This window comes from Maniola jurtina, chromosome 20, assembly GCF_905333055.1.
Source record: "Maniola jurtina chromosome 20, ilManJurt1.1, whole genome shotgun sequence".
In the NCBI taxonomy this organism is placed as follows: Eukaryota; Metazoa; Arthropoda; class Insecta; order Lepidoptera; family Nymphalidae; genus Maniola; species Maniola jurtina.
The window spans coordinates 5,851,616-5,878,027 of NC_060048.1; the positions used below are offsets into that span (position 1 = coordinate 5,851,616).

The 26,412-nt window shown below is 35.7% G+C and overlaps 1 protein-coding gene and 1 non-coding gene across 2 annotated transcripts; one reads left to right on the forward strand and one right to left on the reverse strand.

Moving 5' to 3' along the window:
* Positions 1 to 5,812: 5,812 nt before the first annotated feature.
* LOC123875469 lies at positions 5,813 to 20,870 on the forward strand. Its single transcript, XM_045921311.1, has 9 exons — positions 5,813 to 6,134; positions 6,727 to 6,876; positions 8,780 to 8,890; positions 9,589 to 9,722; positions 17,139 to 17,283; positions 17,579 to 17,844; positions 17,919 to 18,047; positions 18,131 to 18,421; positions 18,503 to 20,870. Exons 1-9 carry the CDS (start codon positions 6,020 to 6,022, stop codon positions 20,831 to 20,833), a joined length of 3,672 nt encoding a protein of 1,223 aa, XP_045777267.1. The 5' UTR covers positions 5,813 to 6,019; the 3' UTR covers positions 20,834 to 20,870.
* Positions 20,871 to 24,065: 3,195 nt separating this feature from the next.
* Positions 24,066 to 24,139, reverse strand: Trnai-aau. Its single transcript has one exon. It is a non-coding gene; the product is annotated as a tRNA-Ile (tRNA).
* Positions 24,140 to 26,412: the final 2,273 nt, after the last annotated feature.

Sequence of the window (26,412 nt, forward strand, 5' to 3'; positions counted from 1 at the left end):
GAATTTACGTGAGGCAAGTAATGTTTTTATGTACCTAGATTACCTGATACCTGAAAATTGGCCGTCTAAGCTAGCAGGTCCGTAGGCATGCGTTCTTTGTACATACTAACACTACTCAATCGTCCACATTTCGTTCGTCAGAAAATACGTGACGGCTGGTGGCCCTGGGATCTTTCACTATTGTAACAGAGGTTCATAATATTATGTCAATTGGCAAATGTCAAGCCGTCAAGATGGACGTTGCCTAGATACATAATTATTTATTTGAAAATAATGTTTTGGAAAACTCCGATACTTTGGATCGTAGGCGCGGAGTTTCTAATTTATAAAATATTATAATCACAGTTAAAGCGAGAAAACATCAATTCAATTTAATATCCAACAGTCAACCAAAGGCCACGAACAATCAACCCAAACCCAAACCATAGTCAAACAATTTTTAGGGTTCAGTAGGTATCTGTAGAAAAAAAAGATGTAGTCGCGTAGGTGTGCATGGCACCATTAAATATCGTAGGAGGCGATGACCCTCCGCGCGGCTGAGGTTCCCGCATCGTAGTCGCTTTGTCGCGCAGGTTTGGATGATGCATTAGGCGCACCTTCTTTATATTTTATCTGCTTGAACTCAGCTTATTTACTTTGACAAAATACTTTTAAAATTCATCATCATCAGGATCAACCCATCGCCGGCTCACTACTGAGCACAAGTCTCCTCTCAGAATGAGAAGCTACCACACTGGCCAAGCACGTATTAGCACACCTCGCGCACCTTTGAGGGAGCATTATGGCCAACTCTTAAGCATGCAGGTTTCCTGACGGCGTTTTCCTTCACCACTTCATTGTCTGTCTGTGTGTCATCTTTCAAGAGAATCAAAACTTATAAATTGGGTACTTCCCGTTTACGTAGAATCATGAAAGGCAGGTAGCAATATCTTATAGCCCAAGCACTCTACTCCTGTGGCCCAAGTAAAGTGAAATCCGACAACTGAATTGTCATTACATAAAAAAAAACTTGTACGGAACTCTTCATGTGTGAGGCAGACTCGCACTTGACCGGTTTTTGAAAGTTATGTCAAATAAAATTTTGACATGCAATAACAAACAAAATGAAATACAAGCCACTTTATTCTTTATTTCATCGGATGAAAGTCGATTTCAATTTAATCGTAGGTATATCTTGAAAAGCGAACTATTATACGACTACGTAAAATGGGTACATTTTTAAAGCAACGACATGTTAGAAACAGATATTTCGTTTTGGTCGTGTTAAACTATGTGAGTCATTTAGATAATTCTTGATTTAGTGAAGTTCGGTCAAAAATATTTCATGGAACGTATAATTAACATAACATTGATGTTACTTTTGAAGAGATATTAGCTGCCTTATTGGATTTATATTATTATAGAAATTGGGTTTTAGAATGGCACAAATAAACGGTAATTTATGAATAAAAGTTTAAAAAGCGTGAAATAAAAATTAAATTAAAAATTTAAAAACCCCCGACACATAAACCTCTAAAAAGTAAAAAAATAATAGGTAAGTATGTATGGGCCCTTTAAGAATAGTATAAATAGTAAAGTTTTTATCCAAGCGTTCGTTGCGTCGGGGGACCGCTAAAGACTATTCTTTCTACAACAGATGACTTTCATAGTTTACGATAGGTAGCGGTCCCCTGGCGCAACGAGCGCTTGGATAAAAACTTTACTATTTATACTATTCTTAAAGGGCCCATACATACTTACCTATTATTTTTTTACTTTTTAGAGGTTTATGTGTCGGGGGTTTTTAAATTTTTAATTTAATTTTTATTTAAGTTTAAATGAGTATTCGCGTAGAGCAAAACTAAATAACTTTATAGTGTGTGAATTACTCGCGATGGTTTTACGGTTAATTTCATAGTTCACACTTCGGCTGCCTCAAATTAAAAGGTGGTGGCAAAAATTGCTCAATATAACTTCAAAGTGAGATAAAACTCCAAAGTAAAACTAATTGACTGGTACCTTCTTAATTCATGTGGAAATATAATGATGGGTCATACCTACTTAACATATCGCACGGGAAAATAAGAAGTTGTAAATTCTATAATAGGTATTACTTAGTATTAGTCGGTTTATTTTTCATTTTGGGATTAGTACAATTTTGTAAAATAATAATCCTAATCCTACTAATATTATAAATGTGAAAGTGTGGATGGTTGAATGTTTGTTACTCAATCGCGCAAAAACTACTGGACGGATTTGGCTGAAATTTGGAATGGAGATAGATTATACCTTGCATTAACACAGGCTACTTTTTATCACGGAATATCAAAGTGTTCCCGTGGGATTTTGAAAAACGTAAATCCACGCGGACGAAGTCGTGGGCATCAGATAATTTAAAATAATATTAATAAAAAAACATATTCCCTCTTGCTGAAGGTCCTCAAGTTATATGGTTATGGTTATATGGTTATATCGGTACCTATATAGAATTGTTGGTACAAAATTCATAAGTGAGATCCGCAATTCGAATTAGGGTCATCTCTATAAATCATAGATAAAATACAATAAGCCACTGTGAGATATTGTGAAGCATAAAAAGACCTAATATAAAATACAACCGTTTTATATGAGAAGCAGGTAACGGACCTTTGTGCTTAGTATGAGATTTTACGTCTCACCAAACGTCGATGGAATTAGAACGTCGAAACACAATGCCATAAGAGTAATGCTAGGCCTATTTTCAAGAGTTCCGTACCCGAAAGGTTGCCAACTGGTCCCTATTACTAAGCTTTCACTATCAGTCCGTCCGTTCGTTTGTCCGTCCGTATATGTCTGTCAGCGGGCTGCATCTCGTAAACCGTACTAGGTAGAGAGCTAAAATATTCACGGGATATGTATTGTTATTGCAGCTAGAACAAGAAATACTGAGTAAAAAATTCAAAATAGCTGCCATGAAAATTAAAAAATATTAAAAAGAGTTATTTACTCGTACGATTGTACGCATCGTTCGTGTGCGAGCCCAACTCGAACTGGACCATTTTTTTTAAATAAAATAGACTAACTATTCAGGTTTTGATTTAAAGTCCTAACAATACCACCGATTGCTTCTGCTTTGAGCGCTGGTAGATGTATAGATTTTGAACATTACAACAAGACCGTTAAAAATTTGTTTGATTTTCACGCTGAAGTATTTCGACGCTCGAATTCTATCAACGATGAGACAAAAAAAATCTTATACTAAGCACACTGATCGGTTTTGGATTATTATTTATAGTTTATGGCAGCTGGCCTTTGACCGCATGTATAGGATTAATAAAAACATGCATAATGAAAGTTAATGACAATGTTAATTGGTATAGGCGTATGGTATCTATGACCAGCAGAGTAAGCCGTGATAACCTAATTAACCACGCTGATTTTCACGAAATCGAGTTATTGTAACGATCTTTATATGAGTGGGTGTATCAAGGCATCATACTTGAGTTAAATAATAATAATTGATTTGTTGATGATATTTTGCTTATACAGTGTTAAGCCAGTCAATGTTTTTGAAATAACTCTAACAATTATTATTGTGTCAGATTAAATAATCTTCAGTGATTTTACAGTAGAAACAATTTTGTAAATATAGATTTTCCTATGTAAAATACTCGTATCTACTCTGCTAACATCTTTCAAAATTACTGTTTAAATAAAGACTTATTACACTTCTATGAAAGTACAGTTTTAACAGCTTTACCAGCCATCATAATCTCAAAAAAGAGAAAATTTCTAAACTGTGCCATATCGATCGATAGCCAACCAGTAATGAGGTGCAAAATAAATTAATAACTCATTTTAATTTGTTCAGAACACTATTCATTTCAATCATTACCGTGCACTTTAACTCCATTGTGATTAATGATTTCGTGTTTTGAGTGAAATATATCAATCAGTTCAAGTGACTGAAAGGCCTTTAATTAGTAGGCAAGGTAAGAAGTAACTATTTGTCAAAATCCACACTAATGTCATAAATGCAAAAGTGTGTGTCTGTCTGTCTGTTTGCTAACTTTTCGCTCTAGAATTAAAAAAAAAATATTCGAAAGGCTCACTACCTTTATTAGGCTATGCTAGTTAGTAGCAAGGTTCGACAATGGATGGGATTTAAACCTTCGACTAGTCCGCCATGTAAGCTCTAAATTATGACTCAACTTTAACAAAGTAGGTATTTTCGTATCAGTTCTACTTATTGCTCAAAATCTGCTAGAAATATGCGTCAGGTCAAAGCTCAATGAATTCAGTGACCAATTCTGATCACCTAATTTAATATTTCAAAGCTCTAGCTTGCTTATTGAATTATTTAGTAGATAATCTTGACCATTGTACTCAGTTTTGACATCAGTTACAAAAGATTTTATAATTTTAACTTATCTTTCTATTTGCTTTGCTTTAAAATTTATTTACATACTTATTGAAAATTAAAAACAGCTCTATTCTGCGGGTGCTATTTCATAATTTTCGAACTTTTTATGTTTGGTTGCGACCTGTCATAGCTACAAAACAAAGAGCGACTATTGCGCAATCGTTGCTTTAAAATAATAAGTTTGAAATATAAAGGAGATGACAAGCTACTTATTCACTTTGCAGTAATTTTCCTACTGTGCGTGAGGTATGTAACCTTTGGCCTTACTTATAGTATTAATCTTATAGGCCATTGTATAAAAATATTCGTCGATAGCTGTCAATTGGTAGGCTTTGTTAGCTTGTTAGATTGTTTTTTATGCGCTATGATGGTTTTAGTAGCATTATTAACATAAATTAGACGGGTATTAGGTGTTTATTGTTTATCGATGACGCGAGCTTTCATTATAAAAATTGAAATGAAACAAAAAGAGGTGGAAACTTTGGAAAATGCTTTTCACTTTATTCTGAATTACATAATGGCCACTTTTTATTAGGGTAAGTTCCGTTTTTCCTTTACTCAAAAGGAAAAACGGAACCCTCATAGGATTACTTTGTTGTCTGTCTGTCTGTCCGTCCGTCCGTCCGTCCGTCCGTCGTGTTTATCAAGAAACCTATAGGGCACTTCCCGTTGACCTAGAATCATGAAATTTGGCAGTTAGGTAGGTCTTATAGCACAAATGCAGGAATAAATCTGAAAACCGCGAATTCCCCAAAAGTCCTCCTAAAATGCAGGGTCTATTACAAAAGGAGGTCCGACCACAATAAAAATGGAACATTTGGCTTTGGCTTTCGCAGACGGCCTTGCAACTTCTAGTATATCTAACTTCTAAGTTAAAGGTGAATAGATCGATGGGTGAAACAGATAAAATCAGATATTCGATGTCAAGTTGGATGTTACCAAAGTGGCATGCATAATTAACACATATTATTACGAATTCGAAAGTAGCATAACGTTTTCACTCGCCAATGGGCAATCGCTATTATTAAAACAACGGCCAATTTTAAAATCCGATAGGAAATAGTAATTAGTTTTTATTTATAGTTAGAGCTAATTACAATTATTTATTTGGCTAAAGGAAATAATAATTATAAAAGTAGGATTAAAAAGATAACAATCTCTAGTAATAATTACACAGATAGATATAGATAGGTACCTATGAACAATAATTTACAGGTCTATAAAATATTCTTAAAAATCAAAATACCTATTTCTTAGGTGCTTAGGTGCTGATAATAATATGGTAGGTATTTAATATAATGTTCTGAAAATTTTGTAATAGGTACTGGCTCGGACATAGGTGTAGTGAGTAGAATGTAGACTTAGATAAAATACCTACCTGCTTTATTGGTTCGTCTCACAATTTATTATTCTTTTTTGTTTCAGACATGCGTTAGTACAACGAATGAAAATTAGATCACCTTCAGAGAAGTTGAGAAGTTTCAAAGTAACGAAAATGTCTACAATATCAAGTAATCAAAGAAAAGTAATGGGAGCTTTGATACTGAAAAAGAAAATGGAAAATGGCGCCAGCTGGGTAACAATGACTGAATAACGTGGAAAGCTCATTGTCTACGTAGTACCAGAGCTTGACAAAAGATGGCGTTATTGATACTCTTGATGATCGCTTTTGCAAGTGCTTCTAATACGAGAGGGGAGATGTCGCTGGCGAATGTAACAAGATTTGCTAATGGAGATCTATTTTCTTTAGTTGGTAAGTAACTATCTACCATATTATTATTTTATTTGTCACTAGCCGATGCCCGCGACTTCGCCCGCGTGGATTTAGATTTTTCAAAATCCCGTGGGAACTCTTTAATTTTCCGGGATAAAATGTAGCTTATGTGCTAATCCAGGATATTATCTATCTCCATTCTAAATTTCAGCCAAATCCCTCAAGTAGTTTTCGGGTGAAGGATTAACAAACATACACACACACATACACACAAACTTTCGCCTTTATAATATTAGCCAATGGAGATCTATTTTCTTCAGTTGGTAAGTTTGTAACGACCTACCCATATTATTTAATTTGTCATAAACAATGAATTTAGCTTTAATTTTTTTTAATAAGTAAGTAAAATATTATAGACCAGATAATTCTTGTAAGCTTGTTTGTAAGCTGTGACCAAAACAAACGAACATTTTTTGGGGGTTTCTTTCACGGTTTATTGCGATATTCTAGCTCAGAAAAGAAATAAGTATTTCATACACCAAAATATGATGTTCATAATTTTGTACGGAACCCTAAAAGGGCGAGGCCCGACTCGCACTTGCCCGGTTTTTTAAAAGTCATTTTTTTACAGGAACAGACTGTGGCTTGACTCGGTGTATGGAAGTGTCCCATGGGACTGCGTTGGCCGCCATGGGAGGCGGCGGTGGCTGCGTCTGCCAGTGTAGAAGAGAAACGCCTGCTTTTAGGGAGGATCGCAGAACTTGCGTTAACTACATTGACGGTTCGTGCTTGTCTTTATTTTTAACCCCCGACCCAAAAAGAGGGGTGTTATAAGTTTGACGTGAGAATTTGTGTATCTGTCTGTGGCATCGTAGCTTCTAAACTAATGAACCGATTTTAATTTATTTTTTTTGTTTCAAGGTAGCTTGATCGAGTGTTCTTAGCTATAATCCAAAAAAATCGGTTCAGCCGTTTGAAAGTTATCAGCTCTTTTCTAGTTTTCTTATAGAGGATTTTGTGTCGGGTTTTTAAATTTTGAGTTTTTGAGTAGGACATATTTATTATCATCACCACCAGCGATATTAATGATTCACTAGATGCGGCGCTTCATAGTAATAACATGTTCTATCTAACATCGGTGCTTCAGCCCTGTTAATGCTAATTCGCTTTAGACGCAGTCCGTTTCTACGAAAATATAAAAGTTAGAATAGACTAAAGTTATCTATACCTCTACCTACTCAAATATGACAATTGTGAAAAATAATTTAATTTAGAGTCATCGCACAAGTTCAATTTTTACAAACGGGTTACGTCTAAAGCAGATTACGATTGACAGAAGTGCGGACACAGCCGTTGTTGGAACATGTTGTTACTAGGTTGTTAATATGAAGTGCCGCATCTAGTGGGACATTTATATCGCTGATCATCATCATCAACTGAAAGACTTAGGAGGTCTCTAGTCGTCAGTTCTTCAAATGTCTTTGTTTAACATTATGCAAATATCAATAATAGACACGTCAATTGCGTACGCGTATGGTGCACTCTATGTTCAAAATGCAAAATGAACTGAGTTCAAAATTCGTGACCTCTACATTGTGATGTCAACCTCGTCCCAAATGTATCCATATAATTCTTTCTAGTTCATGTTTTATTAATGACCAACAATTGCACAAGCACTTTCGACTTTCCTACGTCTTGACTCTTAAATGAGACGCCCGAAGAATAATGGCTGAAATTTGCTGTCGCATTTAAATAATATACTTAGTAGGTATGGTGGGTAAGTAGAATTTGCCGAGAAAGTGAATCTACTGTGACGTAATTGTTAACCTAATGATAATATTATTTTATAACTATTACACCCAGGTGGATATTTCCTATTTAATTTAAAGTGTTTGCAATATTAATAAGTTAAATTAAAATTTTTTAACACTCCCGACAAGTGAAGGTTACAGTAACTAGAAAAGAGCTGATAACTTTCCAACGGCTGAACCGATTTTCTTGGATTATAGCTAAGAACACTCTCAATCAAGCCACGTTTCAAACAAAAAAAAAAAACTAAATTAAAATCGGTTAATTAGTTTAGGAGCTACGATGCCACAGACAGATACACAGATACACACGTCAAATTAATAACACCCCTTTTTTGGGTCGGGGGTTAATAAAATAAACTTCAATAAATTATGCTATCTAAGACTACACTGGATTACAAATCAATTCAACCAATCAGTTTTTATCAGCTCTGTTCGCAATCGGCGCAACCTAAAATTTGACTTTAACTTAAATCTACCTACTTATAAAGTCAGCTTATAACCAGATGAATCGTGTTTTAACCCCAGACCCAAAAAGAGGGGTGTTATAAGTTTGACGTGTATCTGTGTATCTGTCTGTGGCATGGTAGCTCCTAAACTAATGAACCGATTTTAATTTAGTTTTTTTCGTTTGAAAGGTGGCTTGATCGAGAGTGTTCTTAGCTATAATCCAAGAAAATCGGTTCAGCCGTTTGAAAGTTATCAGCTCTTTTCTAGTTACTGTAACCTTCACTTGTAGGGGGTGTTATAAATTTTTAATTTACACTTGTGCATCTTTTATTTTAAGTAGGTAGTTGGCCAAGGTCTGATGATGGTGTACGAAGGTGGTCCATTATATTGATTAAGTTGTTAATTTAACACTTGTCTTTCTTACAGAATGCCCAATGGCCAGCTTCGGACGTGGAGCGACGAAACCGCAAATACCTTTCGTCTTTCTACCACTGAAAGGGCAGATCATCTATCCTTCCAAAGAAATCATTTTCACGGGTAAGTATTCATTTACCTACTTATTAATTTTTAATCTTAACCTTTGGGAGATATTGTGTATACGACAGCGCATAGAAGCCGATTGCTGTGGCAGTAGTAAGCAAATTATTGGTTACTATAGGTAAGTATGTAGGTATAGGCACGGCTTCTGATTTTTGGAGGTTTAAATTCGGTCCTTAGCAAGTTAGCGATTCCTACTACTAATAAACTACCATAGAATTATTAAGTACTAGTAGATGAAGCATTTTCTCAAGTATGATGTTGAAACGTGGACAGTGGACACTAACAAACGGTCTTCTCTAGTCGATCAGAGGGCTATAGAGAGGCTATAATTAGGATGTCCATTTTCCATAGGTGACATACCTACTTATGCCTTTTCCAAAAAGCGCCACCACACGCGGTCCTCAGCCTTACTCATCCAAATCCTTCCAACCAACCTCTTTATATCGTCGGTAATTTATAGAAAAACTAGCTGATACCCGCGACTTCATCCGCGTAGATTTACGTTTTTCAAAATCCCGCGGGAACTCTTTGATTTTCCTGAATAAAAAGTAGCCTATGTGTTAATTCAGGGTATCTCCATTCCCAGCCAAATCCGACCAGTAATTTTTGTGTGATTGAGTAACAAACATCCAAACATCCACACTTTCACATTTATAATATTATTAGGATGTAATGGAAATATTTTTCTCTTCTAGACGTGGAAGATGCAATCTGTGCAGTGACCAGTGCACAATACCTATCACCATCGGGCTGGGTGACGCTCCGAGATCTAGTGGACAACGACGTACCTTTCGGGCTGTACCGTGATGAAGGCAGCACTTACTTGCAGGTGAGTTGAAGGCTTGCTCAGGGGCCCTTCATACAAGTTTTATAGGAAAATGTCAAAACAATATTAAAACATTACTACTTTAAGCGATGGTAGTAAGGCCCCTGGACTCATGGCTCATGCACTAAGCGTAATGGCAACAAAAGTGACAAATCCAGTTAAGTACATCCATACAAATCATCTACCCATAATATAATATTACCACTACACTATCCATATCACAGATTTACGATATATCGTAAAACATCCATATTATAAATGCGAAAGTGGTTTATTGGTTTTTTTTTTTTTCAAACTTTTGTCACTAATACAAGAGGCGGCTGCTAACCTCTGATGTAGTGTCAGAGACGTTTGTAAGTTGTTTTTTTTTTTAATTTATACTATTGGTTTATTGGTTTGTCTTTCAATTACTTACGTCGCAACTCGCAACGGAGCAACGGATCGACGTGATTTTTTTGCTAGCCTTTTTTCGATGAATGCCAAAAATACTTATTTGAGAAAATAGTAGGTTGGTATATGCAGATATACCTTTTAATCCTGATGTAGGTAACTTAAATCTTAAACAGGTGAAATTGTCATTTTGTATATTTTTTTTTGTTTCGTAAACGCGTTGCCACCCAGATTGTTCTTAAATGCGCAAATTCGGTTTCTTTTTTGATATTAGAGACAAATTCTTATTAAAATAAGGCACTTATCTTCACATATTTATCGACCGTTTTATCAAGGGAATAGGTAATTAAGGTGTATCTGGTATTAAGACTTACGAAAACAACTTAAAGGTAGGCACTAAAAAAAACCAGTCACACACAATATAAACGTAAGCTATCTGGATCAGCAACAAACGAAGACCTAAGGTTTTCTAGAAAGGCCTATATTTAAATTCTAAAACTGCAAACGTTCATGGGCGGCGGTAATCACTTAACACCAGGTAACCCGCCTGCTCGTTTGCTCGCTATTTTTTATTTAAAAAAACCTTCAAAATATCTTTTATGAAGAAAGCTTTTTTGAAGCCGGCGTCAATTAGTCGCACGAATCGTTTCATCTTTATATCTTTCTGACTCTACATTGGCACCTATTGGCATTATTGTCATAGACCTAATAGATTGATCGTATTCAATAAGAAAAAATCGCAATCGTACCTAACCGAGGTACATCAATACTTTCATCACAGACTTACAGTCTGATAAAAAGATTGAATGTAATTATAAATAAGTACTTTATAGGTATTTTAGTGCAAGTCTTTTCCAGTGAAAAAGTTTTTAACTTTTATATCCGCATCCAGCAATGTCGAATCCTTAATATCGTGGTTGTTTTCGTCAAAGTCGTAAACCGTTTATTGGTAATCAGGGTATCAGTGATGAGACTGTTCACTTGACGAGTCTTCGTACTGTAGGTACCTACCTAATATCATCGAAGTTGAAATCTTAACGGTGGTCCATACGGCCGCACGCATGGTTCTTGAAAAATTTACATTATCACGTACTTAGCTGTAATTATTTATTTAAATTTATACATTTTAGCCAATTTTTTTGTTAAATATTAAAAATATATATGTATATGCAGCCGCCAATTTAATAAGGTGACGACCAGTACTTGCAATTATTAATATTATAAAGGCAAAAGTTTGTATGTGTGTATGTGTGTGTGTATGTTTGTTACTCTTTCACGCAAAAACTACTAGACGGATTTGGCTGAAATTTGCAATGGATATCCTGGATTAGCACATAGGCTACTTTTTATCCAGGAAAATCAAAGAGTTACCACGGGGTTCGGCTAGTACTATTTATTTTGATTCTAATTACAGACTACGATTAGGTTGGTAGGTATACGAAGTACTTACGTATTTGGAATACTTATTTCCCTATTCGCTATGCTGCACGGAATGAGCTGGCGTGTTACAAATTGCAATATCCACAGCGATGTCTAACAATGCCGTCAATCGAATTATTCGATAGCAGAATGATATAAGTCGACATCGTCGATCTACAGTTCTTCGAAGCTGAAGTGGCAATGGGCAGGACACATAGTTCGAAACATCTTTACTATAGTGGCCGGCAAATAACTTGTACTTGAAGCAGGATAGTGAGAGAAAGTTGTCGAATCCGGGAAGCGATAGTCAACGTATGAACCAATTGCGTGCGCTCGCGCCGACTGATCAACCAATAGCGTGCACCCACCATTTGCCAGCCAATCGCGTCAATACTTAGGTTCTTTGCCTAGGTGCTAGTATAGCAACCTTGCACCGAAGCGCAGGGAAAACTTCCTGCTAGATGGACAGACATACAGATAGTGACTACATTTACCAGCAAGGACCTTTTGTAAAGCGTACCGACTAATGCAAAAATTTGAACTTATCAGCGAAACAAGTTTAAAAATCGTTATCTTAAATAATTTTATAATGTTCGAAAACAATAAACCAAGGAAAGGAGTTAGGTAATCCAGTTGGTGAAGCTATCAAAAGACACTTAAAACGATCATGCGTTATTAAAAGAGCTTTTTTTGTTCTTAATTATTTTATTACCAATACTTACAATATAATTTATAACTCAAAATTTAAAAAACCCCCGAAGAAAAGAACTGATAACTTTCAAACGGCTGAACCGATTGTCTTCGATTAAAGCTAAGAACACTTTCGATCAAGCCACCTTTGAAACAAAAAAAAAAAAAACTAAATTAAAATCGGTTCATTCGCTTAGGAGCAATGATGCCACAGACAGATACACAGATACATAGATACACACGTCAAACTTATAACACCCCTCTTTTTGGCACCGTTAAAAATGTAACGTTTGAATGATTTTATTTGAAAACATACAATAAACAGTTTTCATAGTGAAAGAAGTGTAGGTATTTGCTCTACAACATTTTCGTATTAGGTCCTTAATTTTAACGTAAGAAGTAAGAACGTAACACATTTTAGTTGTAGTTTAGACCGTACATTATTTAATACCTGTTTTCCAAACTCATTATCCTGTATCTCGTTGAAAACTGTGCAAGAAAAATAATAAGAGAGAAAAGAAAATAGGAAAACGAGAAAACTGGGAAAATCGCTGCTTCACTCCGCCTCGGCTAGCGACTGCAGAATAGCGCATTTTCATTGTACCTCGGGGTTGGGGGCGAGATTCGATACCCTGGGAAAGCTACCCCCCACATTGCATGGTTCAAAAAAATTAAAAGTGCAGTGATAGGTACCTACTATCATTAGTTTTGTAAATTATAAACAGGAATTTAATTTCTTAGCTATCGGAAAGGAAAACACGTAAATTACTATAGTACCTATTGTTTCAATAAAAATTGAAAGACCTAATCATAAATAATCAATATTTAAGAGGGCTCTCTCCGTCACTCGTTTCATACCATTTCATACAATCGTAGTTCCAATTTCATTTGAATACTAAGCAACCAAAGTCCATGAAATTTTGCAGACATATTCTAGAAACTAATATCTATGTCTGTGGTTTTCCAGATTTCTGTTAAAATATTCGGTTTCAAAGTTACGCGGTCTTAAAATTTTCATACAAATCTTTGAGCCCCTGTAATTTTAAAACTACATATTTTTAGAAAAATCTAAAACACCACAGACACAGATATTAGTTTTTAGAATATGTCTGAAAAATTTCATGGACGTTGGTTGCTTAGTATTCAAATGAAATTGGAACTACGATTGTATGAAATGGTATAAAACGAGTGACGGAGAGAGCCCTGTTAATGGGAATCAGGCACGAATCAGGTTTTATGGCTTGTTAATTTATGCAGGGATATAAAAATTAAAATTATGTTTTTGCGTTGTTGATAATAATATCATTTTGATTAATTTATAGCAGATTATTATTTGAAATCATGATTTAGAATTTTATGGCAAGCGATTCGGAAATTTTAAATCTAAAACCAAAATAATCTAAATTCTTAAATTCAGACCTCAAAACTTTCTAAATAGATAAAGACTATAGAAAGTAAGTATCCATAATTATGTCTTCATAAATTAACTTAGTAAATGTAGAATAAAAACAATATTATGCATGTACAAGGAACCAAAAGCTTAATTTGATATATAATCCGCCAAACCATTTTCAAACAAGGTTTGGCGGATTAAAGCAAACTAGAGGATGCCCGCGACTTCATCCGCGTGGATGTAGGTTTTTGAAGATCCCGTGGGAACTGTTTGGTTTTCCGGGATAAAAGTTGTCTATGTCAATAACATGGACGTAAGCTACCTCGGTACAAAATTTCATACAAATCGGTTGAGCGGATGATTCCGGGATAAAAAGTAGCCTATGTCCGTCACCGGGATATAAGCTAACCCTATACCAAACTCATACTAATATTATAAATGCGAAAGTGTGTCTGTCTGTCTGTCTGCTACCTTTTCACAGCCCAACATTTAGCCGATTAGATTAGACCAGACAGACAGACACACTTTCGCATAGTCATAATATTAGTATGGATGGATTAAGCTTTTGGTTCCTTGTATATCATGGATTTCTGCAAAATAACGCCTACTTCTATAACCACACATTATGCATGTATTATGTCTCCCTAGAATGACGTGTTCCATCACAAATTAAGTAGAAATCTAGAAACAATGGCAAACTTAGATATGCTTGTAGATAATATGCAAATAACACCGTAAGTTTGCATTTTCAAGATAGCGAGAGTTTTTCTATAAGTAAGTACGAACTACCAGTGACAAACCTAGAGGAAAATTGTGACCGGAATTCCGTGCACGGAAATTCTTAGTTCGCCCCGGTATAGCGCATCTTTATAATGCGGAATTTCGCAATTTGTGCCTAGCCAGAGATTACTTGCAGAAAGGCCACAAAAAACAAGTAATGCCAGCATTTTTTCAGAAAGTAGGTAAATGATAAAACACGAAGACATATGCTCCTTAGGGTAGCCTAGTGTGGGTTCCCAACGAGTCACACTCAATGTATCACATTCTGAATCGTTGGAAATTCAACGAATTTTTTAAAATAACACTTTAGTTTTTTTTTTTTTTTCATGGTGGTCGTTTTGAAATTTTTATTATATGTTGTTATAGCGGCAACAGAAATATAGGTACATTCTGTGAAAATTTCTACTGTTCGGAATTCGAATTTTGAACTATTGCAGTTCACGAGATACAGCACGCTGATAGACAGACATACGGGTGGACGGACGAACGGCCAAGGCTAAGTGCCGTTGGCACCATTCCGGTACGGAACCCTAAAAATTGCGACTGAATCGCATACGTATTCTCAGTCGGAAGTCAAGGTGCCGGCAGTGAAAAGCGAGCCGCAGATGTGGGTGATAAGCTCGGGCGTCAAAGGAACAATTTGTCCAATCTGTGCAAATATTCAACGCTTACATGCTGATGCCGTGCGTTGATACGAGTAGTATGGTGAATTTAGGGTCCTTTGATCTGATCTTTTTTTTAAAGTTTAAAATATTAAAACGACTATTTCGTACAAATCTATTGATTCTTTTTTATTAAATCAAGAAAAACAACTACTTATTTTAGCAACCTCACATATTGATATGTGATGACTGATGAGTGATGACTGATGATACAATCTAAGATGGAAGCGGGCTAACTTAGGAGTATGACAGTTATAAGTATAGGTTGTTACGGCTATACTCACGTATTTAGTCGATGTCTGACTATAGTAGTTTTAAATAAACTGTAAAAATGTATTATGTAAGTATATATTTAATAATATTTAACATTAGAGGTTAAAGGCACGGCTTTAGGATAAAATTATTGAGCGCTAACTCGTTAACAAACTGCGATGCAGTTTGGTCAGATATATTCTATAAGGATTATTTTGTGTCTTTAAATTATGTATTGATAATTTAAAAAAAAAAATGAAGCCCGACTAGTTTCGAAGTTCGAACCCATCTGGGGTCCTTTTTCATAGGGACTCAGTTCGCTACGCCTCGCGGTTGAGACTGCGAGCCGCACGCGCCGATAATGAAATCACTCACGATAGACTGTTAAACCCATACCCCTTATCGGTTGGTACCTACTGAACCTCGAAACACAAAACTACAATTATTAATGTAATTAAATTAATTACCATTAATAAATAATTAGTCTACCAAAAATAAAAGTGCACATTCCAGTACGATAGATAATAAGATAAGTTAGAAAAAAATGAGTATGTCAGTGATATTATATTTTTGACTGCAAAAATCTTTAAACGTAAGTAATGTATCTGATTCTTGCTTTACGAATTTTATTTTAACGAATGTCGCAAGAATTTGCCCAAATCCATGATGCATATTAATCTTTGCGTCGGCTGATTCGAAGCTGTGGGATTCTTTATATTCCAGCAATTCCAACATGTGGCAAACCCACTTATTTCGTTACTTTTTTTTTTTTTTTAATTGAAAATATTACAATAAAACTTAAAGCTAGCCTTATCTATTACTATACTATTTCGTTACTTAAAAAAGTATATATATATATATATAGACCTAGCCTTTTCCCATGTTAATTGGGGTCTGCTCTCCTAACCATATTTCTCCAAGTTGTTCTGTTTTGGGTCATCATTGTGTCTATTTGGGCTGTTTTCAGGTCGTTCAATACTACTGACATCCAGGTTTGTCGAGGTCTGCCCCGTCGTCTGGGTCCAGCGCTAACATGTATTACGCTTCTGGTCATGTTATACTTAAAAAAGTATAAGTATTAAAATTATAGCCGTGAAGGGTTCATATTTTTGTACCATTTTCACCTTCACAATTTTAATTCGTCATTTTTCAGTGGTCAGGCTGCTTGTGCCAAATTGTTATTTATGATGATCAATGATAGGGTCCTTTACTAAATAAGACCTTTAATCTCTGACGCAGTTTCATTATAATCATAAAAAAACTCTACGTGTAACAGAATATGTCCTCATTTGAATGGCTTAGGACAGTAACTCAAAATTTAAACACCCCCGACACAAAAACCTCTATAAGAAAACTAGAAAAGAGCTAATAACTTTCAAACGGCTGAACCGATTTTCTTCGATTGTAGCTAAGAACACTCTCGATCAAGCCACCTTTCAAACAAAAAAAAACTAAATTAAAATCGGTTCATTAGTTTAGGAGTTACGATGCCACAGACAGATACACAGATACACACGTCAAACTTATAACAGCCCTCTTTTTGGGTCAGGAGTTAAATAGATGAATATCGTAATGTCCAAAAGTTCAGGCAAATGATAAGGCTCCATCTACACCGACGAGAGAATCGCGGCGATAGTCTCGCCGTACCACCAAATTCGATACAACTCTTATAGGCCAATCTCCACAGGGCAATACTATCGCTGACGATATTAAGTCGGACTAGTTGCGGTTCCCTCGTCCGTGGAGGCTCAAAAAAATATTAATTGTGTTCAAATTGCAAAGACTACAGATACCTGTTTTATCTAGATTCTAAACTCACATTTTTCTCAACAGTGGCGAGGTTCTCCGAGTCTTCACACGCGTCTGGAAGGACGCCTTGTGACCGCTCATGTGTTGTGCTCAGCATCCAAACCTACTCACCTTGCTGCTTCATGCGCTGCTTTCCGTATCGCTGGAATAACTCGCCAAACTCTACTAGGTAACATGAAATCAATACTATTATTATTTTCCATACTTTATCGTCTCTCCTAACTCTTCTCGTTCTGAGAGGAGACCTGTGTTTAGTAAAGTAAAACTAAAAGATTTTTATTGTAACCAAATTTACATAGAAATATATAACAAATTTGATTTGAAAGATTTTTGTACAGTAGGCCTTATCGCTAAAATAGCGATCTCTTCTAGTGTGAAAATAGTAGTGGGCGATGGGTTGATCATGATGACGATGGTCTTGTCCGGCAACCATATCAAAAAATTTGATCTCTTGATTGTTTCAGATGTTAGGTCAATACCATTCCATGCTGGAGAAACGGTCACGGCAGAGCCAGCTGGGCAAAGTCAAGGCCTTAGTGTTCTAGAGTCACTTGCAATTGGCGTCTGCGTCTTGATGATTGTCTTCGTCTACGCCGCTGGGATCATCTTCTTCATCCACTATAAGCAAAAGCAGAGAAGAAAGTCCAAAGACCCTGAGCTGAATGATTCTCATACTAATTCTACTGACAATGGATCTACCATGGATTCACATCTGGGCATGGATAATATGGTAAGGAATAAGTTTCAGTGAATAGAAATCTTAGTTAAAGTTTTGGCTGTAGATGAAACCAATTTATGTTTCAGATAATGAAAACCAATCCATTGATGAACTTGGAAAACACAAGAAGTGATTACACAACTGATGCAGGTCTATCCGATGTGAGCGAACATACAGAGGATACATTTGATTCTTCGTCGCTCAAAACACAACAGGTACTTTTTTAACTATTTCATTGACAATTGAACCGTATAAATTAGTGTTTTATTTTCAAGGTGCTAATGAAAAATTATGACAGTTTCAGGATCGGAATTGTAATGTAGTATCTGCAGTAATACATTCGAGACGTAAAAAACCATCAAGACCCTCAATAAGACCATCTTCGACTCCAGAGCGTGTCAATGATAGGATCCAAAGACGATCGTCTTCACCTGAACTTGAAAGGGCTCCACATTCTGATCTGTCAATACTTCACTGTAGTGTAGAAAATGATGACTCAGAGAATTCACCACTTCCACCTGAAGGAGAACCAATTATTAGAAGAAAATTGTATTTTAATCCAGTATTTTTTGAAATAGAACACTTGAAGGTACAGTTTTAGTTTGACGCTTAATTTTGTTTATTTTAGTTTTATTACAAACATTTAGTAAATAGTTATTGTTAATTGCAGAGTCCTCCGCCAGCAGCTGTCGACTTTTTAACCAAATTAAGGGAAGTTATGTCCATTGCTAAGGAAAAGATGATATCAAAGAGGTTCATTCCTATATTATCTGATATACCAGAAGAAGAATCATATCACACAGTAGATCTTGGTTGGGATATTCCTTGCGCAAGAAGAGGTAGAAGATTTAGCGCCATAAGTTTAAAGCGAGAAAATAGCCGGCGCACTATTCTATGCGGAGGTTGTCCCGGATGTAACAGTAATGAACGAGCCAAGAAAAATGCTAGCTTAATTAGATCTAATTCGTGTAAAACTTGTGTTAGTGATGATTATAAACAGAAGATAGTTCAAAAATGGTTAGACGAAGTCCCTACACCTGCCACTGCAACTAGACCCGTTAAATCAATAGCCAAGGTTAGTGGAACACCAAGAGTTATTGAACCCAAAGAAAAAGAAGAAGTTAGGATTAGTTTAGTAGAACCAGTGCGTAATGAAGAACCAGAGACTGTTCAAATTACTGAATCAATTTTAACAAAATATATTAATGGTATAAATTTAAAAATCGAAGATAGTTTTGAAAACGAAATAATCCAGGATCAAAAAACTTCTCAAAACACTATTGTCTTATCAACTGCCACTAACTCTCTAGAACGAAAGAGTCCTTCAAATTATGGTACTCGACTAGTTAGAAAGAATTTGCCCCCACCACCTCCTCCTCCGATCGAATTCTCAGATATTAGTGACACAAAAGAGCCAGTGTCTCCAGAAGTGAAAAGAAAAATGCAGGCAGTTATACGTGAATTAAATAAATGTCGTCGAGTTGAAGAACCAGATAAATTTTATGATATCCTAAAGTCACCTACTATGGTACCCAAATTAGTGATACCAGTCGTCGCTGCAGATTCAATTTATTTTAATGACACTAATAGGCTTTATGAAGATCGTAAAAAGGATTCAGAAAATGTAAATAATGTACAGTTTGATAGTTTGGAAAGAAATATGCCAAAAAAGAGAAGATTTTCCTTAGACTTTGCGGCGCAACCAAATAAGAAAGACATGTCAACTCTACAAAACACCAATATAACTCGCGATAGAAGAACACAAAGTTGGCGTGATTTAAAAATTACTTCAACTGGAAATTCTCAGCAAACAATAACATATAACTGTGATAGTAGAAAAAAATATAACTCCAATAATGATGTATTCATAAACTCTGTAGAACCTATATATAATAACATCGAAAATCTTGGTCCTCTAACGATTGAAGTTCGAGGTTCTCCTGTAGACCATAGGCAGAAGATCAATGATGATTTTGATCCTGATACTCTTGATAGAAAACCTAAAAAGTCCATGGAAGAAACCGAAACTAAAAAATGCGTCGAAAGAATAGTGCTCAAGTCTGGTGGAAGTTTTAAATATAAACTTGTTCTTCCTGAAACTCAACAAAAAAGAAGTCCACCAGAAGAAGCATTTACGAGAAAAATTGGTAGCTTAAGGCAAATTTATGAAGCTCGAACTAAAGCTCAAAATGACATACGATTTTATGCAAGACGTGGTAGTGTACCTAATGGTACTCAAGAATTGGCAGCTTATATAAAGAATTTGGAACAACCTAGAAACTTAGACAATCCATTTGATTTCAAACCACCTGTACCACCTAAACAAAAACGTGCGGAGTTCTATACCAAAGGAAATACACCCAGAAATAGTCCTCCAAGTGATCGATACCGCTCATCAGAAGAGAGAGATAGATTCCCACCATATTCAAGAAGTGACGAAAGAAGAAGTGATATAAATGCAAGACGCTCTGGAAGACGATCGGCTAGAACAAGACCCAGGCGAGTTGATATAAGAAAACTTTGCCGAACTGAAGATTCTGGTTATTTAAGTACAGATTCGAATGAATCAAAGCGAAGAGCTAGATATTTAATGCAATTGAAACCAAAATTAGTTCCCCCAGAACCTATTCTAAAAATGCCTGCAAACAAAATAAATAATTTACATATAGATACAGACACAGATGATTTGGAATCATTGTGTGACGGACGAAGTGAATCTGGGGGAGAAAGTGTAGAAACAGATTCGGTATTCTTTGGCAATTTTAATGATTCGAAGCATATTTTCGAAGAATTAGGTTATGGGCGTCGGAATAAGCTAGGTCGCAGTCAAGAGCAAATAGATTCTGGTTTTGCTGGTGAAACCAATATAATAGTAAGTGGAGACAGTGACTCTGAACATAAAAGTGTTATTTCTATTGTAACTGGACACGACGGGAGAGCTTCGGCTGCCTCAATTACAAATTTAGACGATTCGCCATATGTACAATCCGTGGAATGTTAGTAAAATTTGTTACTTAAAATAAAGCCAAATCATAAAAATAATTATTTAAATGATAAGTAAATTAAATAAACCCTTAGACGTCTTATGTGAATATTTAATGAAACATTCACTAAGTATATATTATTATGATAAAATTATTATTTAAGGCTTAACGTTTAGTGCCACCGAATTTTACCTCAAGGTATAGAATAAGTATTCATTGTTATAATTCAAAACATCATTTCCTTCACAGAAAAAAGAAACAGTAAATACACAAACAGGGGTTTTTGGGGAACATTATGCCTAGTGTTTATTCCATTAGACGTTGTCTTTAAGAGCTAGTCCGCACAGCGAATAAAAATAGCGTGATTTTTTTCCGCAATTCTGTAACACTTGCAATAATGTAGAGATTGATACAATTGCGGTATTATATTTGCCCGAATATTTTGTGAAGTATGGAGTTGTATGGCGCTCACCGCATTCGCAGTGCGGGCATGTAAAATTCCGTTCGCGGAAAATAAATCGCGGGAATAAAATTCGCGAGAATAAAAATTGCTGTGTGGGCTAGGCCTTATACTGTCATCTTTATAAAATCACTTTCAAATTCAAATTCAAAATATTTTTATTCAATTAGACTTCTACAAGTTCTTTTGAATTAAAAAGCATCTACCACTGGTTCGGAATGCCTTTCCTACCGAGAAGAACCGATTTTTTAAAGATTTGATATACTGAAAATATTACATATTTGATACACTGGATGGTCATAGATAAGTTGAGCTTAGAGCTGGACTTTGGACTGGTAGTAACTTCGTGGGTAGGACTTGGGAGAACTGCGTGAAGCATTCTTTATTAGAATGAAGTCCCAAGACGTACTTAGTCAGCTGAGAAAATAATAATATTGGATTTAATGATTCCAAGATATTATGATATCGACATGATCTATTTAATTTTTTTTAATGAATATGCCATTAATATATGTTATATGTATCATACTTTAACATTTTTATTCATTAGTACTAGTAAGAACTACAATTAGTATCAGAATTAATATTCACCCAAAATCTTCTTCGTTAATAATATAGGTGTATATATTGTTATGATGTCTTATTTGCACATAATATATTTATCTACTTATTTATAATTATTACTGAGAAGTGCGACGCACTATTTATAAGGTGATGCGGGGCTATTCCGTCGGCGGGGTTATTCCAACTTTTGCCTGTAACTTTTATACTTTAATGATTTATCACTAGCGGCATTTATGAACGGATAGCGAAAACTCTTTTTCTAAAATTGACATTTAGATGGCGCTGCTAAAGCGTTAACTGTTTGACCGACAGTCATGTTTGTTTAGGACGCCATTTTTGACAAGTGTAGTGAAAATTAAGCTCCACGGATTTGGTATCAAAAGTGAGTAAAATTTATCATTTTCTATGGTTTCTATGGTTAAGGGACAATTTAAGAAACAGGAAATTATTTTGTGCTATTCAGTTTTATTTTGCGCTTTGTTTTTACGGAGATATTTGATGCGACATAATAACCCCTCAAATTCTAAGATGGGGGCTATTCCAACAAAAATGATATGACATAATAGCCCCACCATTTTAGTACGGTATTAAAAAAAGTCAGTGATGTGCTAGTGTCGATAAAATAATGATGAATGTTTATATGGGGCTCATACAATCTGATTTACAGTTATTAAATATTGCATTTTCTAAAATTTATAAAATATAATGTATTTTTTTTACTTATTTGGGGAGCACTGTAATGTATTAGCGAAATAAAAATAATCATTTTAACTTTTACTAGCAGAGTGGAACGTTTATCGCTGTCACTATGAATGTTGCACAACTGAAGACTACTTGATTTGCCTCATTAGATATTTAATAATAAATATATTAATTTTTACGTAACCTATCTAATTTTGTTTTTTTTTTTTTACTATCCTACAAACAATTAACACGCTTTTTTAATACACTGACTATTGCTACAAGAGTACTTGGTGTTAAAACTCCTACTATCAGCCGTTAAAGTAAGATAAAACTTTAATTCAATAATTTGAAACTGATTATTTATCGAGTTATTCGGCACATCACTAGCATGTATGGAGGCGCGGCGTAATAGCCCCATAATTTACAAAAAAAGATTTTAAAGGAATTTGAAACCTCCTACCTTATTTTAAAACTTAGAATAGTATGTATTCCGCTGTGATTCTTATGTACCACTAAGTATTACCTAAATAGAATCATAGATGGCAGAGATACAATCAAAAGTCGGAAAAGCCCCGCAGCGGGGCTATTCCGCCGTTTTCCAGAATTCAAATAAAAATTCCTGGTTGTTACATATAGGCATTGATTTTCTACAAAAGTAATACAGTGTAATCATTAACAGATAAATGATTTTTATGATGCACTTACTCATTTGTTGTTATTGCTTTCTTTAGTGAAATAGCAAAGATTTGAATTATACACGTCACTTTTTTTAGGCGGAATAGCCCCGCATGACCTTATATATAATAATAATCAGAAATTATTTAATGATTAATTACTGAATGTTTTTATCTCTTTTTTAATTACTTATTCTTTAATCTGCACATAATGTAAATAGATAAACAGATACTTTGTTACGAATGCCATTTTTGTAAATATTAGAACCGGCCGGTTGTGCAATTAATTCATAATGTATATATAGAGTTTTAAAGAGGCTAGAAAATAAAATTATATAACTATTTTAAAGGATATTCTAAACAAAAACTTTTCTGTAACAGTTATTGTTGTAAATTTTATTGATTTAAGTATGTAAGTATCTTTTATGAATAATTTAGTCGGATGAAAAATAAATGGGTACTTAATTAATTTTTAAATATTAAATAGTATGTAAGGATAGAGTTAAGAAAGAATTAAAACAGTTAAAGAATACCTGGACAAAATAAATATATTTAGTCAGGACATAAGACTTTTTAATATTTTACCTTACCTAACCATAAAGAAACCTTACGTTGGTATTTTTGTGGCAAAATTAGAAAGTAAATAATCTAATTTGAAATTGCAACATGGCGGTTTTGCACTAAAAAAGTATAATTACTTAAATGCAATTCTTACTGGGGTTGTTTTTGTATAATGCGCAGTCATACAGTTCAGATTGGTCTATTTATTTTGCACACACTTATTTTAATGACCTTAGCTTACAACTTTAAATCAGAAATAAAAAAGTAAAACTTACTTAAAAGAGTAAGCAAATAAAAAGTGTGTTATGGCCCATGAGGGGATCGAACCCGCGACCTTCGCGTTATTAGCACGACGCTCTAGCCAACTGAGCTAATGGGCCGATGACACCCATGAAGAAATTTTTAAACAAAAGTTTTTTAATCATACCTAAATAGGCATCTTCTAGGTAAACGCGTCACATCTTAGGCCACATCATCACATTCCATCAGGTGTGATTATCGTCAAGCGCTTGGCTTGATTCTTTGTATATTATCATGGACGTCCGCAAAGTAACACCTGCTTCTATATAATAACCTATTGAAGTTCGAAAAGTAACTCGCAGAATCACCACCGTCTGTAGCCACCCATAAACAGACAAATCCAAAGTAAAGAGCATAATCCTCATCCTCAGCCTGTGGACGTCCACTGTTGGACATAGGCCTTCCCTATAGAGCGCCACCACACCAGGTCCTCAGCCTTCTTCATCCAGCCACTTCCCGCCAGCCACTTTATATCGTCGGTCCATCATGCTGGAGGGCGTCCCACACTAGACTTGCACGGCTTGCACGGTAAACGCGGTTTGCACTCAAGGTAAAGAGCATGTAAAGAATAAACACAAAGGCATAATATTATCAGGTGGCAAGCCGCGAGACGTAACGCATACAATATTGCGGATACCTATTACAATACGTGTAATCATAGGCTCAATTACATTACGATTGTCTGAATCTATCGTATCTATTATTATGGTAGCGGAAGATTTTAAGCAATTTTGATCTCTACACATTAAGCATTAAGAGTTATACTGTTATAAGTCATATCTACATACATATTAGGGTACTGTTAGATTGGTTGACCCTTTGATTGGAATTTTAACATGTATTTGCCTATAATGAAAATTTACTAAATGGAATCAATCAATCATCACTGGAAGAATGGGCTTGTTACTACTACCTACTTACTAACTTGCCATGTACGCGACCGGTCGAGATGGCAATCGGGGTGGGAGGCGGGGGGACCCCCCGCACACCCGCACGTTATGCGCGCTATCCCGCAACGGAGTTAGTGCGGAGGCTGTACGGTGTCCCCATTCCGATTGCCATCTAGACCTGTCGTGTACCTTCTATAGAAACTTCTTAGTTGCTGGCCTACTAGCAATCTATCAACAATTATTGTTGGCACAAGGTAGCAGATATTAGACGTATATTAAAACTACACACTACTCTATAATATTACACATTTAGTTTTTCAGAAAATAAGTAGCGTCTGGCGGTCCTGGAATTTTGATCCACCACGGATCACAGTACTTATTATTATAATATGTACTTATTGATGATTTTGTAACTTGAGCAAAGACGTGGTTAAAATTCTAGAGACGATAATTATTATCTTTGAAAACGACCTCATGTGCAGTGATGAGCACTGTGGTCTTATAAGAGGGCTGTCCCGGGTTCGATTCCCGGCAGGGTTTGGTGGGAGACTTCGGCCCACCAAACCCTGCCGTTTGGTGGCAGGGATTTACCAGTACCACCGTACTGGTAAATCCCTGCCGCCAAGCGAACTAGCTTTCTGGCACAGTTCATGACTGTGACAAACTTCGATATCTAAGAAAAAAAATAGCTATAATCCGTTGAAAAAGGCAAATTTGTATGGTACAATATGCAGCAAGCGACATGCACCGCCTGCCCTCCCACTGCTAAGCATACAGGAAAAGCCAGCCACCAAGCAAGCCCCAAGTACTGCCACGCACCACTCCACCACTTGACACAAATCCACCACTTGACGTACGTTACGCTCAGACACCGGAGCATCCTCAGGAGATTTTGCAGACACTTTGCATATACATACACATACAGATTTACTTTTTTCAGCGGATTATACCTACTTAGCTAATTAAGGTTTTAATTCCGTGGATATCATGGACTTCCGCAAAGTAAAACCTGCTTCTATACAATACTAAACCTCTAGGCTTCTCCTACATGGAAACGTCTAGGTAGGTTTGTGACATGGGGAGTAACCGTAACCGAGACCGACCCACCATGGCTTAGCATGCATTTTCTATGAGGCAGGAAACGAAAAGGCCAAATTCGTTATCCAAATCGGTCACCCATCCAGTTAACGACTTGGGTCATCAGCGCAATCGATTGATATCCAGGACTGTCGTAACTATGGACCACGCGTCCCTCAAGGAACTTAATGGATTCAATAACAAGGAACGTAATAAGATTGCACCTGGGAAGCTGGCCGCTATTTGCAAATTGCAAACAAAGTTGCTAAATATACGTTATACGCAATACCTACTTTTATTGATACAATTTCCTCTATATACCGATATTTAGCTGTAAGGTTATGCCCTTAATCTAGATTGCTGATCATCCAAATTTTACAACCAAA